The sequence below is a fragment of the Aaosphaeria arxii genome (genome assembly GCF_010015735.1).
Source record: "Aaosphaeria arxii CBS 175.79 unplaced genomic scaffold BU24scaffold_4, whole genome shotgun sequence".
Classification (NCBI taxonomy): Eukaryota; Fungi; Ascomycota; class Dothideomycetes; order Pleosporales; genus Aaosphaeria; species Aaosphaeria arxii.
This window is the reverse complement of record NW_022983477.1, coordinates 2,087,997-2,103,466: the sequence shown is the minus strand read 5'-3', so window position 1 is coordinate 2,103,466 and position 15,470 is coordinate 2,087,997. Positions and strand designations below refer to the sequence as shown.

Here is a 15,470-nt window from a genome sequence, read left to right as displayed (position 1 = left end):
CCTACTAACCAGAGAGAGGCGTTACTTCAGTACCTACTAACCAGAGAGAGGCGTTACTTCAGTACCTACTAACCAGAGAGAGGCTTTACTCGAGCAGCCAAGTGCATTCAATGTATGACTTCCCCTCTCCACGAATCTCTCTAAACTTTCAAGCCATTTTATGCTGACGACATGCAGGATGCGCGACTCAATCAAACACCAAATCTACTTTGTTCCCCTGATTTGTTGCCTATACAGTGCCTACTTTTCTGCGACTGGGATTCTCGTTCTCAGAATCGTACAGAATTGTCGCACGTTTTGGTTCACGAACTTGATAAACGGGTACAGGCAACGGTACGTTATTTACGTGCTACGTGGAATAATTTCGCTGACAGTTTCTTCAGAGCTTCGAATTTTCCAATATGAAAGGCCGGAAAGGCTGTTTCAACAAAGCTAAGCTTGAAAGTATCATCCAAACTTCGAAAGAACCCATTACGAGTCCACGATGGCGCCTTCAACTGGAAAATTTCTTTGTTCCTTGGGTCGTCACACACCCCGATGCATTCCCTGAACTTGTAACAGATCACTTCATTTTTGTCCACTTTTTGCCGGTGAGTCTTCTTAACCTGAGTTTCTGTTATCCTTCTCAAGTGTGCTAATCAATATCAGTTTGACACTCCAATTACTGACCTCGTCTTTGGTTTGGACCTCCGTAGCCGGTTTCCCACCAAAGCAGCCGCAATACAGCATGTTCAGGCAGGTCTGACTGCAAGAAAGGTTTCGGAGGTATGTAATCCGATTATTTATAGTTATTAGTGCCATTAACTTATGTTGATAGGAATCCAGGTTTGCCTCTGGAGGTCACTTGCTTTGGCCACATATTCTCGAGTGCCTCCGATTATATGATACGCGCGGCCTGCCTCCATGGGTGCATATTGATCGAGCTTTGCGATACTTTGTGTTTCAGAACAGAAAGCTTTTCCCCGAGATAAAAAATTTTGCCTTGGTAAAAGACTGGGAGAAATTCACCGGGTCAACCTGGTGATCGTGTTGGATCTTCGAATCAGCACATCTGATGGACGATCGAATTTCATGGGCCATCAAATTGGGCACAGTGGCGAGAAACAAATGGTTTGATAATTGAAAGCATCGGCGTCAAAGGCCTGGGATCCACGATGCTATTTGGCACTCTTCTGGACTTGCTTTCGGAGTTACACGGATGTAAAATTAATTAGGCGGGTATAATAATGATCCCAACTTCCACCACTCAATCTCCCTCTATCCTTCGTTCCTCACACACTCACACACTCCATTCTCTCAGTTCTGCGCACCAGGCATAACCATCTGCTCAGCCTTGTACTGCTGATCCACGGCGCCCTTCTCCCCAGCACGAGCCACGGTCTCCTTCTCCGCCTGGCACAGCGAGCATCCCAAGCAGCAGAACGAGCAAGCGAGGTCCTTGGTGCAGCTTCCCTCGAGGTTGTGCTTCTCGCGGATCTCCTGGAGCTGGAGCGCGTTCATGACCCAGTTGAGGCAGACGTAGCTGGAGGCGAAGAAGAGGATGCACTATATTTATGACTCGTGTTAGTTCAAAGGGTATTCGTGGACATGGTTTCCTTGTGAAGGGTCAGAGTAACTTACGGAAGTGTTGACGGGTGAGTATCCGGCCATGTCGCCGTTATGTCGTAGGCGATGATGGGTTTTGCCGAATGTAATGCAAGGGCAGCAGCATGTCACAAGGCCTGTTTGACTATTAGTTTATATTCGTACGAATCCATCCATAACATCCTTCGGGCATTAGGTAGATGTGTTATGAAGACACTTACAGGTGCTTGGGGGCGTAATACATCCCCAGATGCTGTTCAACCACGGCTGGGATCCCTCGGGAGAGGCAGAGTTCCACGCCTGGTTGTTGAGTGCTGTCTTTGCGCGTGTCTGCCACTCGCTGAACTCATCGGCCTTGAAGGGGCCGTCCTGAGCGGGTTGCTGTTGAGGGGCCGACATGTTGAGATAGGGACGGGTAAAGAAGTGACGGGACTGTTGATGACGGAGTATTGAGTGTGAATTGGAATGAATGGATATCTAGACTTGATGCAAGGAACAAACGATTAAAAGAATGGAATTATAGTTAAGGAAGTGTTCAAGTTGGTAGCTTTTGGGGATATCAACAAAGAAGGAGCGACGATAGATAGTAACACCAAGAAACCACAAAAAGAAACACTGACTCCTTATATGTCCCCTTGCCCTTGCTCACCGGTTTCTCAATTACGCCGTCTAACGGCCTCGAAAACAATAGTGAGAAAAAACAAACAAACAGAAAAGCCAATCCGTCCAATCTAATCATCACAAACCGGCGCCTCTTCATCTCACATAGCGTGCATCTCCCAACTCAAAACTATACGCCCAGGAAGGAATGACAGGAAAAGAACAGGCATCAGCGAATCAACATCACCACGCCCAACGATCGCCTAGGGAAATTTCTATATATGGATGATGGGTGCAGTGGCACGAGTGGCTAGTGATGCTTCAGGTACCCAGCCCTTTCGCACTGCTCGCGTAGCTTTTCCATACCGTCGATGGTGCCTGGAGCTAGAGGGAGCGACGGACGCTTTGTCGCTTGTCATTTTTCAGCCCAAGCACTGCCGGGTACCGTGATGCTCGCCACTAAGAACGCCATGTGGAAATGAGAGCCCAAGGGGTGCATAGGCGAGAGTGATCGTCGTCGTGAACTTTTTCTTCTTGTGATGCTTCCTAAGGGTCGGAAATGATTTTTATCCTTTTGAAAGGGCGGTGTCGTCTGCTGAGTATTATGTCAAGAAGCATGTATTGAAGCATCATTCTGTATGCTTTACGACTTGGCCATGTTGCCTAAAGATTCAATCTTGCTGGATCATGGCACTTCGTTGATCTGATACTTATCTCGCTGATACGAGTAATGCGGCGAGCAAAGCCATCCGACCCCGGATCAGCTTAGCTCTCAGCGCATGCGGTGAAAAGGAGATGGAGACGCCACTCAAAAGTCAATTCTGAGCTTACATCTCATCTCGGCTCTAACAAGACATTCTTCAAAGCATTGAGATATTGCCAGCACATAGCATGTATTCCGAAAGCGAAGTACGAAGCTCCCAGACTGTTTTGTCTCAAAATCATACAAGCCATATAGTGCAGATGCATTGGCAATCACCACATTTGTGCACATACATCATCAATAACATGTCCATTAAAAGTCTCTTCGGCAATACTATCGAAACTGTACATGGTCGCGGTTATTTCATCCATGCTCCGACGAATAGTCTGGCGTATGCCGACATAGTTGACCTATTGCAATCCATGCCATATCCTGCAGGCCCAATTACTCCTGGGTTGAATTGCCCATATAAAACTTCATTGCTGTGCTTAATCGCAAAATGTCTTTAGAAGGGGGAATCTCGACGAGCGCGTTGCGTATAAAGGTTAAAGAAAACCGCCAAAAGAAGATGCCTTCAATCTTGCGTCAAACAGCAAGTATCAGGCGGGTATGCAGAAGCAGGACATTTAAATAACAAAATAAGGAATACACTGATGGAAGCCATCTCCACCAAGTGGAAACGTCAGTGATGTCAAAAGATACGAAGGGATTGCGGAAAGGCCCAGAACGGTGAAGAGGATATTAAGCTGTACAGTTACAACCCTTGGAGCCAGTCCTGGGTCAAGAATATTAAGTTTAACAGATTAGTCGCATTGTATTTGAGTCGTAGATCATTTCTGCTTCAACGGGTATGCTGAGCAATGCGTGCACGATCTCCGCAGACCGCTTAATGACTGGCGAGACATCGGTTTGTTGGGGGTATAATCATAGCATCTTTCGTGACACGGGCCACTTAGTCGAAAGCGGTTCCTTCCCTAACCATACGACTCTCGTCTCGAGCTCGTTGATTTGAGCCTGAAGCGTTCCTGGGTGCTCCGCCCATCGACATGCCCATGTTCATCAGAAGCATTCCACTTTCGCGTTTACGTTGTTTTGCTTCCCGGGAGTTGCCAGGCTGCAGCGCGCCGTTCAGACTGCCATAGCCCTCTGCACCCTGGAACTGCTGCTCATACATGGGGGCGTCGTAACTGGGACGAAGAGGAATGAAGCCGGTTTCGTATCCAGCATATTGTTGCTGTTGTTGTTGCTGTTGTTGCTGTCTCGGCTGCGGAAGCTGGGGCAACTGCTGAGGAAAGCTGGCAGGGGCATCCATTGCTTGGCCAAAGCTGGTTGTATTATACGCTGGCGTGGGAAGATCCGAGAACATCTGTCGCCGGGGCGATCGAATTGCATCATCCGGCAGTGGGGGAGTGCTCACGACGATTTCATGTATCGGCGATGTGGCCTCATCGACTTCTGTGCCGAAGATGTCCGGGAAATCGGTCAGGAACATCGATATCAATGGTGCAGGGATGTTGAGAGTGGGAGCAAAGACAATGCCAACATTGCGGACAGTCATCTTATTCTGGCCAGCATTGTCGATGATCTCAATGAGGAAAGACGACATAGCCCGAAGCAGTTCAAAATTAACCGTGGGAAGCCTGTGTACCAGGACGTTGAACGCCTGGATTTTCTTGGAGCGCTCGTCCATGTCTATGATCAAGTCAGTAAAGATCAAAACGTCATACCGGTACTACATACCAAGGACCTTAAGAAAATCAAGATGGAGTTCTCGTGTCAGAATAGACGACGGGAGTTCTCTAAGGTATAGTTTCAAGAGGGAAGCCACCGCATGAACGTCATAATACTCTCCACCTAGCAAGTTCACGTCGCCCTCGCTATTGAACCTCTCTCGAAGCCCTCTGATAACGATGTTTGATCCGCTCAACCTGAAAATACCCTCCTCTTGGGACGCTTTCTTGGCTTTTAGGTATTCGAGACATCGATAAACAACCGCAGGCAGTGGAACCCTGAGGCCAGCGGGTTGAGAATACTCTACGGCCTCTTGCAGCGGAATACCGAATACATTGCGGTTATGCTGAATGACCCGTTCTTGGGGATGCAGTTGCTGCGCCGCCGCAGCCTGCGCAGGTGCGAGATCCGACGAAGCACGCCCTCTGAATCCGAAAATGCTCCTCTTTTTATCTTTCACTGTCGTTGGAGCGGCAAGAGATTTATTTCCCCAAAATTCAGCATTTTGAATGGGTGCACCATTCGTTGGGCCCGAAATGGAAGGGTGATGATTTCCGGGATGATCAGAGAAGTTATTCAGTTTCGGCGAATGCGGCTGCCCTTCCCTGGGTTCGCGTTGTGCAGGCCCTCGGACGGGCGCTTCAGCTGCTATCGTGTCGTCGTAACTGAGGCCCTGGAGCCTAGTACGTTGGTCGGAATCTGGACTGTTCCTTGCCCGTGAAGGCACCTCTTGTGTTTGAGCTTTGCTTGACGGAGCGTGCTTAGCGGGAGCATCGATTGGAGATGAATCATCCTGCCAGTCTACGTGTTGGAGTAAGGCATCGACCCAAGCATCTCGTTCTTCGTCACTTTCGGCGCATAGAACGTGGCGTACTAGACTTGAGGAGTCCTTCCGCTTTGGCTCCAAGATCAGGAACGCATGTCGATATTGATTGTCCTCAGAGTCGTCGCGCCGTTGTGGCGATTGATTAGATTGTTGTTGGGACTGCTTGCCAATCTGCGCATTCTGTAGCTTGATGGTTCCAAGATGAGCGCCGCCAACCATCTCGTAGTATCGAAATTCGGGGCCTTCAAGGATAAAGTACCGAGCTTTCCAACCACCGAAATTTTTGCCTCGTTTGGTCAAGTAGCCTTCTTTACGCTGCTTGCCTCTGGTGCCCGGCGCGGTTGGCGTGATTGTCATTGCCGCGTGTTCAGGTGACAGAGCAGCATCATTCTGTGCACCAATGACGTCCGTTGAAAAGAATTCGCAAACTATCATCGCGGCCTTCTCATTCATCGGTGTTTCGAGCAAGGTATCAAAATACAAATTAAGAGCAGCTCGTCGAGCATCAATCTTGGCAGGTGCATGGCCACTGAAAAGTGCCCGATCCGGTAATTTCCCCTGGAAGTCGCACTGGGACTTCAACTGCGTATCTAGGGCAGGCAATGCCATGATCGTCTTCTCAACTCGCCATAATTGTTTCGAATTTGAACGGGCGTAAATTGCAAGGATGAAGACAGGGTCCTCTTCCTGGGGCTTTGGTGCCATAAAACTCAAACGTGAGGGACGTAACCGCGATGAAAATACTTTGACGTCGATTGATGGCAATGCATTAGGCGGCAAAAGGAGACCTGGATATTGTTCGGATACAAGACCGCGGTATACGTGCTCTGACTCATCTTGTCCTGTCATACTGTTATCAGCGTCGGGACTGGACTGAGCATTGGGTAGCCTGAGGAAGTCTGATGACGAGCTCTGTGGTTTGAGCTGCGCAGCGGCTGGCTCCGATCGAGCAACGACGTCGGCTCGGGCAACATTAGGGGAAGTGTATGACTGGGGCGTGTTGGGAGGCAGAGGGATTGGCTGCCGTGGTGGCCTTGGTGCTGGCTGGGGCATTCCATGAAGGCCGGATCTTGGTGATACGGGGGGAGATGCCAGCGACTGTTTTGGGTTCCTAGGAAGTGGCGAGTTCATTGGTCTATCCCCAGGACGGGGGCTCATTGGCAAGCCGGGGCTCATCAGGGGTGGAGACCCCACGCTTCGGTTTGCCATCATTGAGCTATCAGAGTTCGTAGGGCTGAGCAATGCGTTCAACGATCCAGCAGGAGGATGGCGGGGTGACATGGGCAATCCGACCTGAGCAGGGCTCAGCATACGTGGAGAAAGCGACCCTGCCACAGAAGCGTTCTTAGAGCCAAGGCCGTCGTCACTTGTGGCGCCAGACTTGCTCTTGCTCTCGCTCTTCTTCTTTTTCGATTTGCTGCGAGCCTCATCATCCTGCACCATCATCGCTTCGCGGACTCGATCGTCCTCCTCACGTGTCTTTCTCCTGCCCCTTTCAACGGTGGGGATCTCATCGACTTCCAAAGTATCGTCGTAGTCTGATTCGTCCTGGTTGCCAGATCTGGACTGATAAAGATGAGCGCTGGTCTGGGCAGGTTTGGCAAGTTTGAGTGGCGCTGGCGGTGGTTTTCTTGACGGATGCGCGGGCTTCTCTGGGCTTGTTGGTGTTTCAAATCCATTTCTTCCAATGATGGGTGTTGCCTGAGTGATTGACAAGGAAGGTGCCTGCAATTGCGATGCAGACGATGGGGAACCCGTAACAGCCTTTTCACGAGGGGCCTCGTTCGTGTCGACGGATGAGGTCACGATCGAAATGCTTTCGCCCATGAGCGAGTTGAGCCCAAGACCTTTGCCGGTGACGTTGAGAGGTTTCACTGAATAATCTGTGGGGGAGTTTATTGACGAAGATGGGCCAGAAGCGGACTGTGTTTCGGAGGAATGAGATGGTGATTCTGCTAGCTGAGAATCCGGAACCGTTTTGGCAGTTATTGTCGTTGATTCCTGTGGTGATGGGGTTACCTTCTGCTCACTGCTTTTGTTTGGCTTTGCATGTTCCTCCAGTCTCTCGCTCGGAGCGGGTGATGCGCTCTCTTCGCGTTCCACGACAGAATCGAATGTATCTGATCTCTGTGGCAGTCCCGGTACTGGTGGAACCTGGCTGGCATACTCTTTCAGTTTCGTCCGGTAACGGTCTTTGTCTTTCAATGATCGCTCGAGATCCTTATTCAATCCGATGATCATGGCTCTTTGTTTTTCCACAAGACGCCACAGCTGGTTGTTGTGGTTAGATGCGCTCTGTTTCTCCTTCCATAGCGCAAGAATAGCTGCTTCTGGAGAGCCTGCGGAGGCAATGAGGGCAGGGATGTCGGGCGGTTGTTGAGAGGTGCCATCTTGAGAGGGCTTATAAGCATGACCCGATGGTTTATATGATTGAGAGTTCGATGACAGTGTGGAGACCTGTGAGTCTATCGAGTGAGTTCGCTGATTCGTGGGGCGGGCCTCTGCAGGTCGGTGTGGTCGTGAGGGGGGCGGCATCATGGCGGGCGAGGAGGGAGGCGAGTTGCCTACAGAAGTAGTTCGAGGGACAGGTGCAGAGACGTTGCGTAGTTGAGCATGCGAAGAAGGCTTCCCTAAGGACACTGCACCTCGAAGCGCAGTGGTAGCGACAAGAGGAGGGTTCGGGTTGGATTGGGTAGGCGTGGGAGCGGCAGACGAGTGAACGTTCTCCTCAGCTAACAGAGCATCCAGCTTCTCGCGCGGCGAGCGTGGACCTTCGTGATAGGATGTTAACGAGGGTGAGAACCGAGGCGACCGCGGGGAATTCTGAGGTGAGATGTTCAAACTGGATTGGTGCAGCGGGATAGGTCTCCTGCGTGGCAGGTTATTGCCGGGGAGGTCGTTGTTTGGAGAGGGAGGGAGGTAGGACGGGCGCGTCGTCTCGCGCAGCGGCCGTGAGTACCAGCCTTCGGTGGGAGAGGTTGACGACGGGTTCGGGGGTGAGGAGGAGGTGGTAGAGGACGAGGAAGGGTCTGTATTATTAAAGAGAGAGACGGAGTTGGAGGTAGAGAGCGAAGAAACGCTCGAAGATGTCGGCTGTAGCATTGCTCAATCCAGTTTAAAGCAGGTGCCGGTGCTGGTGCCAGTGCCAGTGGGAATGCCAGTCGGTCAGTCAGTGCCAGTGCCAGTCCAGTGCTTGCTTGCCGTGTTGGACCTTGCAAGGATGTGCCCTAGATGATTTGGGGGGCTCGCCCTCTGTAACGAGCACGGCGGGGGATGATTAGGCGTGTTTCGAGTTGAATCTGAATAGTTGGAAGATGGTAGAGAAAGAGTGTAGATTTCCCCCCCATTCTTTGGAGAAGAGGAAAGATGGGCAGCCGAATTAGCGCTCACAGTCAGGTGGACAGGCAGATGGACAGGACGAGGCAAGGCACCATTTCCAAGGTTTATTAGAGGAGGGAGGAGGAGGAGGAGGAGGAAAAGGAAAAGAAGACGAAGAAGGAAAAGAGAAGATAAAAGGTACGTTGGGTGTGTATTATTGGGCGCTTGTGGTAGGGCAGGCACGTTTGTAGGTTTATTTACCAAAGGAACCTAAGGTATTAATTATTGTTCCCTTTCTATTTTCCCTTTTCCTTTTCCCTTTCCCTTTCCCTTTCAAGCTCCAGCAGCGTTCCTGTCGAAATGACGATAATACAGAGAGGGAGGGCCGTCGTTAGGGGAACCCACATACGCAGGACATACACATAGAGAGACAGGAAAAGCCGCGCTCTTCCTATCTGGGTTTCTGAAACAGACAATCGGCTTGCTATTCTAAAATCTTTGAAGCGCCTCTAGTTATCACGTCTGTACTGGTGGTGGTTGATGTCTGAATTAAAAGCTGACTGCATTTGGCATTGTGTTGGTGGTCGATATGTGAGGTATCTCATGACTTCTCTTGATCGTTTGACTAGGGAATTAGCTGCTGGCGGGACCTTCAAAAGTTACTCCAGCCGCCATCATCGAGTCGCGTACATGCGCCTACCGCTATCTAGATAATATTGTAATTACCTCGAACCCACAGGTACTTCATACGCACATCCACAAAGTACACAAACCACACCACACTACGGACATCCGATAGCGCCGCGTGGCGGAATGTCCAGATCATCATCATCGAGATATAATACATTGTCACGGTAGATGTGTCTCACAAGGCCACGACGAGTGCCCGTCTGGCAATAATTGGTCAGTCCCTCTGTTTCTCCTTCACAGTCCACAGTCCGATGTGGGGATAGCCCGTGGCCCTACCGTGCCTTTTGATAAATGGATGGATAGATGAATGGATTGGATGTGGGCCACCCCCCCTGCTATAAGGTCTACTACTATGCGGCCTAGTCTACAGACTTCTACACCAGACGTGTAGTGCGAGTGCCGTCTAACTGCTCCATCATCCACTAAGAGTCTCAGATGGCTGCGCTTCGAGCGGTGATAGAAAAGGAGACTGCAGTCGTCGACGCCCTCATTGGCTGATGGAAGCCATAGGGTTTATCTCCATGCCATATCCCATGGCCCTTACGACAATCCATAATCATACTCGAACGAATGATCAATAAGTCCTGTACACACCTACGGATGGAGTACTTCTTCTACCTTGAGGGCAAAAGTCTTCCAATCAACCCGCTAGATGATTGATAGGTACTCAACCATCCACCCATAAATCCCTTCATCTATCCATCTACACAGCAATACACACAGTGCAAGCCTACGAGATAGGTACCTCGTATGTATCTAGCCATCCGCTCACCCCGCTATGCAGGTTGATCACCAGGGCCCGAATGCACCGCACCCACCTTGGCCAGTCCAAGCCCAGCCCAGCCCAAAATGGGCTCTGGGAAGCATTTGGTAGCCAAATTACCCACGAGTCCTCAAACCCTTCCCTTTTCATGCCTGTCAGAACGCTGGTCCTGTGCTGTGCTATGCTCGACTGCACTGGGCTGGGCTGGACTTCGCTGTACGGACGCCACGATAGGCGTTTGGGACTTGCGCGGAGACACTCGTACTCAATAGGTACGGTTGAGCAAGAAAACTGGGCGCTTGCGACTTGCGCGTCGTCTCCTCCATGTTACAGATGGCTGGGCTGAATAGACATGGAATCTCGGAAACAATCATGGCGTCTGATACCCGGGCCATCGTACGATTTTCTATCCCATTCCGCCTGGTCTTATCCTCTCTTGAATCTTAAGACCCTGGAAACGGCCGCTTTCGTTCGAACTCGTTGCTTTTGAAACCTTCCCCTTCTTATGCACACACGCAGGTGCGCACTGTGCAGTTAGCCGCCCACCGCTATTGCGTTACATTAGCACAGTACGACCATCTTCTCCCGTTCGAAGGGCATAGTATCGGTATCCTTCTCCATTGTCCACTACTGCAGGCCGCAGCACAGCACAGTACAGCCCTGCGAGCCCACGACTCTGTTAGACCAGTTCTCACGGAGTGTTTCTAGTCCCCAATCATGCGTGCTTCTAAGAATTGTTAGACCTAGATAAATGCCTTTATCCACTAAGGTGGTCACTATAGTTGCTGCGTCAGCGTCAGCGAACTCCGGTTGACAGAATGGCTCCTGGTTGGTACATCCGTGCAATCTGGCTTCTAAAACCACTTGTGAATATCAATGTCCGGAGACGTTCCCTTCTCGCGAAGTCTTGCAAGTTTTTTTCTTCTTTCTTTACTCATGGGCCATCGAAGAGACCTGTTAATTCCCTCGTTTTCGGGGGAGATTCTTAAATGGAGTGGCAGAATAATGTCAAGGGTCTTGTAATACACATTGTACAACTGACTACTGGGCCCCGGCACATTGCCGTCCGCATCCTGCAGGACGCCTTCGCGGGGTTTTAGCGTAAGGAACCAGGGGAACCATAACTTGGCGATTCCTCTTCACTTTTCCCACAATACTCGTACTTTTCTTGTGGCTTCAACTACGAGTCGGGGGTAGTGGTCAGATGGTATCTACCCCTACCTACTAGTAAATGCTTGTCGTGTCTCTATCTTCCATGGTCAACCATCGAAGTGCATCTTGAATAAACTAACTGCGCTTCACCGCCTCCACATTATGCAGTTCTCAATGCAGATTCTCCTCCACGGATGGATCTTCGAAACACCATCAAGCTCACGAGTGCTTTAGGTACGCGTGGCATCGAATACTTGCAGCATACGGAGTACTCAGCCAGCATCTTGCTCACATGCGCATCATCTTTGAAGAGGATACCCGGGAAAGCTAATCCAGTCCTTTCCACGCCCCAAGCGTTTCTCGCCTGCTTACCGAGCTGGAGACAGGAGCTCCCGTCGCTGCTGTACTACAGAATTCAACCGAGCATGCAGGTACATATTGGCCTAAATCCACCGACCTACTCTATCCGGCAGATGTATTTGAATAATTGTAGGGGAGGTCCCTACGTCCCAAGACCCGTGGGCCACCATGCGCCTCGATCACATATCGTCCAAGCTCTATCGAACAGTGAGTTTGCGATATAGATACCTTCCTTCATGGTTAAGTAGACGTCATTAGGAACGGTGTGATGTTAACAAGGTGTTATCAAGAGTGTTATCTTTAATGATTTGACTTTCTTCGTACCCGCCGCGGTTGATTGCGATCATCAGAACGACTGCAAGGCTCCGAAACATCAGACACTCACCTATTTGATGTAAATAAATCCTTCAATATCGGAGAATTCTACACCCTGTAATGCACGGGTTCAGTTGCCTTTGAGTTCCATAACCCTGCTCCTGATCCTTCTGAGTAACATTGGCCTTCTGTACTGCGTACAACAGCAAGCCATTTTCCCGCTCGCTATAGCTTCATCACGGTGATCAAATTGAAGAGAATCAGATATTTACACGAATAGGGCAGAGAGTAGGACTGAATACAACTATGAAAGACCTGTCGTGATCAAGCCCTTCCGAATTGACACCTCTGTGCCCATGTTTACTCCGTTGAATCTGCGGAAAAGAGAAACAACTCAAATCATTGAATCCACATCATAATCCACGATTGAACATGATTTACCAAGTTTAGTAGAGGCGTGTGACTTCTTATCCCCATTTGTAAGGAATAAAGCCACCCAAAGACATTTGAATTGCACCCACTTCACGATATCGACGTATGTAACAACCAATAAATATCATATTACCAGCTATCGCACTCCCACTTCACCACTCCATTTCCATGCTTCTAACACCAAGTAAAAGAAACACCAAACCCTCATTTATTCCCTATAACTCTACGGAGTACTCCGTACCTGGTGCTCATCTCCGTTCTACTCTCTTCCCAGACACATTATAAATACACTCCACAAGTGGCGCAAGCACCCTTACGCCACCAAACGACATCGTATTCGCAAACGGTCAAACATATCGTCGATCTCTATCTAACAAACCACATGAGGGTTATGTCGTACGAGGTGGCCGCGCGGTAATCATGTTGTGTGAGGTGAATGTTTATAGTTAGATGATGGGCGGTGGTGGTGCAGCGCTACTTCGGGTCGGCTGGTTGGTCGGTTTTGTGGCGTAATGGTTGGGGTGGCACAAATGCGGTATTCGTGAGGGTGATCGTGTAGAGATAGGTTTCTCGGGGCGTTTGGGGTGGAAATGAATGTTATACATGCTGATAAGAAGTTGTTGGTTTGCAGGTTGTGCTTGAGAAGGGGTGGAGGTGTAGAGACAGATATATCCGTTTGACTCCAATGTTAGCTGTCTGAGACAGTATATGGAATTGAGTCCTGTGTTGTGCATTTTATAGCATTGGGATTGCGTTTGTCTAGTCTCACAGAGAGCTGGTAGCTCACAAGATATCAAATGTCCTCTATAAGTGTAGATGTTGATGGATTTTTATTCTTTGAAAAATTCGATATTGATGTCGTTGACGCCGTGCCATGCTTAGGATATACAGTAAATTACAGGTTGTACGATAGTCTCTCACATCTGTACACGTCCCTGACCGCCACGCTCGATCTTGTTCAGTTTTCTCGCCGTTGTGATCTAACATTATCAGCGCAATCCTCATCTCAGATTTTGCAAGCATCCCTACCTGTGATCTTGTCCTCTGTCCTCTCACGGGAAGTCCCATAGCATGTCGTCTACCCCTATACGATCCCATATCTTTCAGCCGCCTGATATTCTCCTGCACCTCTCTTCTTAGGTCGTTCTCGATCTTCATATTCGATAGCTCGGCGGTCAAATCTAGGACGGTGGAGTTCTTCAGGGTGCCAACTTTCGCCCAGGGGTGTATGTGGAAGCGCGCCATGATGCTCTGCGACACTTTTGGACCGATGCCATAGAAGGTTTCCAGGGAGCGCTGCGCAGAAAAATTGTCAGATGCGGAGATTTCGGAGGAGCATGATAATTGCTAACCTTTACAAGCGACTGCTCAGGGAAGTTGAAGCCGAAGATGAAAACCTATATCTATCAGCAATTGAACAAATGCCATCGAATTGACTGCCGTACCATCTTGTCGCTAATTCAAGAGGGTTCTATCTTTGGTGATGGGGGGTCTCTGACGAACTCCTCGAGCCGCACCACCGCTGCTCAGACGTCGTCGGCGAAACATCGGCGTGTGCCGAAACGAGCCAAAACCAACACGTTTCACCTCCGCACCCCAAAGCTTCAAGGAGGATCCACAGCTCTCCCACCTATATAAACCCCTTCAACCCAATTGATCCTCCACCACAGGGATTCACCATGGCTTCTCTACAGAGATTCGTTATCTCCGTTCTCCTGATCCTAACGGTCACTTTCGTCTTCTTCGCGCAGGCCACCGAGGCGGCGAAGGGACCGAAGATCACTCACAAGGTATGCAAGCTCCGGGACGATGAGCTTTAGGACGATAAGCCCATTGCGGAGGCAATTTAGTTTAGCTGAAGCTAATTCAATTGTATTGTAGGTCTACTTCGACATCACTCATGGTGATGAGGAGCTCGGCCGCATCACCATCGGTCTCTATGGCAAGACAGTCCCCAAGGTAAGCCCACTACCCCACCACCACCATCAACGACACATATTAACGATAAGCCAGACTGCAGAGAACTTCCGGTACGTTACTGGATATAACGTCGTTTTCGCGTCCCCATATTGACATATCTTCAGTGCCTTGGCTACCGGCGAGAAGGGCTTCGGCTACGAGGGCTCGGCCTTCCACCGTGTCATTAAGCAATTCATGATCCAGGGAGGAGACTTTACCAACGGTGACGGAACCGGTGGCAAGTCCATCTATGGCCAGAAATTCCCCGACGAGAACTTCAAGCTCAAGCACACCCGCAAGGGCCTCCTCAGTATGTTTTGGCCCCACACCAAGCACCACACCAAAACACCATGAAGGCAGTCAAACTAACATGAACAACAGGTATGGCAAATGCTGGCAAAGATACAAATGGTTCGCAGTTCTTTATTACAACTGTAGTAACTAGCTGGCTCGATGGCCGACATGTCGTCTTCGGAGAGGTTCTTGAGGGTTACGACATCGTCGAGAAGATCGAGAACTGCGAGAAGGGAGCTGGAGACAAGCCCGTGAAGACTGTGAAGATTGCTAAGAGCGGCGAACTTCCAGTGCCAGATGAAGGTATCCATGCGGAACTCTAAGCCTGTGCGATGGCTATACTATGCAGTTGAGGCGCTGATGCTTTCATTCTCTCTTAAGATATCTACGGTAGTGCAGGCTCCGCAATAGAAGGTGACAATCTCGACGTCACAGCCCCCGAGACAACAAAACCATCAGTAGAGGATACTGTAACCATCCCCCATTCTTCAGGCTCAAAGGGTCACCTTTCCTCAACCTCGACCGACACCAGCAGCACAGAGGGACTTTCTCTGGGCAAGAAGCTGTTTTTCTTGGGCGCAATCATCACAGTTTGCGTTCTGTTCATTCATTCTCGACGAAGCGACGGCATATCCGATGGCATGAAGGCAAAAAGCATGGCGTAGATGATAGGAAAACGTCAATGGCGAATCAAATATTGGATAAATGAATATATAAGTACGATCACAAGAACGAGCACGCAC

At 49.8% G+C, this 15,470-nt stretch overlaps 6 protein-coding genes across 6 annotated transcripts in view; 2 read left to right on the top strand and 4 right to left on the bottom strand.

The window, feature by feature from the left end:
* The window catches only part of BU24DRAFT_480705 (uncharacterized protein), a gene marked incomplete at its 5' end in the record, with an annotated part of 2,510 nt that extends 1,350 nt beyond the window's left edge, over positions 1–1,160 (top strand). The window contains 5 exons of the mRNA XM_033533135.1: positions 45–112; positions 178–333; positions 384–590; positions 649–765; positions 818–1,160. Of these exons, the coding sequence (XP_033384312.1) occupies positions 45–112; positions 178–333; positions 384–590; positions 649–765; positions 818–1,024 (755 nt within the window). The 3' untranslated portion in view covers positions 1,025–1,160. The remainder of the gene's footprint in view (positions 1–44; positions 113–177; positions 334–383; positions 591–648; positions 766–817) is intronic.
* Positions 1,049–2,063, bottom strand: BU24DRAFT_189240 (uncharacterized protein). Its single transcript, XM_033521692.1, has 3 exons — positions 1,806–2,063; positions 1,621–1,721; positions 1,049–1,545 (listed from the first exon to the last, which is right to left on the bottom strand). Exons 1-3 carry the CDS (start codon positions 1,981–1,983, stop codon positions 1,297–1,299), a joined length of 528 nt encoding a protein of 175 aa, XP_033384311.1. The 5' UTR covers positions 1,984–2,063; the 3' UTR covers positions 1,049–1,296.
* Positions 2,064–3,839: 1,776 nt separating this feature from the next.
* Positions 3,840–8,546, bottom strand: BU24DRAFT_346195 (uncharacterized protein; the record flags this gene model as incomplete). The annotated part of the gene is made up of 2 exons (XM_033523476.1): positions 3,840–4,579; positions 4,628–8,546. 2 exons carry the CDS (start codon positions 8,544–8,546, stop codon positions 3,840–3,842), a joined length of 4,659 nt encoding a protein of 1,552 aa, XP_033384310.1.
* Positions 8,547–12,791: 4,245 nt separating this feature from the next.
* BU24DRAFT_189190 (uncharacterized protein) lies at positions 12,792–13,299 on the bottom strand. Its single transcript, XM_033521691.1, has one exon. The coding sequence runs from the start codon at positions 13,206–13,208 to the stop codon at positions 12,921–12,923; it is 288 nt and encodes a 95-aa protein (XP_033384309.1). The 5' UTR covers positions 13,209–13,299; the 3' UTR covers positions 12,792–12,920.
* Positions 13,300–13,391: 92 nt separating this feature from the next.
* On the bottom strand, positions 13,392–14,022 carry BU24DRAFT_492149 (30S ribosomal protein S13; the record flags this gene model as incomplete). The annotated part of the gene is made up of 4 exons (XM_033533876.1): positions 13,392–13,454; positions 13,504–13,770; positions 13,827–13,871; positions 13,978–14,022. The coding sequence occupies 4 exons, from the start codon at positions 14,020–14,022 to the stop codon at positions 13,392–13,394; spliced, it is 420 nt and encodes a 139-aa protein (XP_033384308.1).
* Positions 14,023–14,153: 131 nt separating this feature from the next.
* Positions 14,154–15,050, top strand: BU24DRAFT_347673 (peptidyl-prolyl cis-trans isomerase B; the record flags this gene model as incomplete). Its single annotated transcript, XM_033523534.1, has 5 exons — positions 14,154–14,264; positions 14,356–14,433; positions 14,488–14,504; positions 14,559–14,743; positions 14,815–15,050. The coding sequence occupies 5 exons, from the start codon at positions 14,154–14,156 to the stop codon at positions 15,048–15,050; spliced, it is 627 nt and encodes a 208-aa protein (XP_033384307.1).
* Positions 15,051–15,470: the final 420 nt, after the last annotated feature.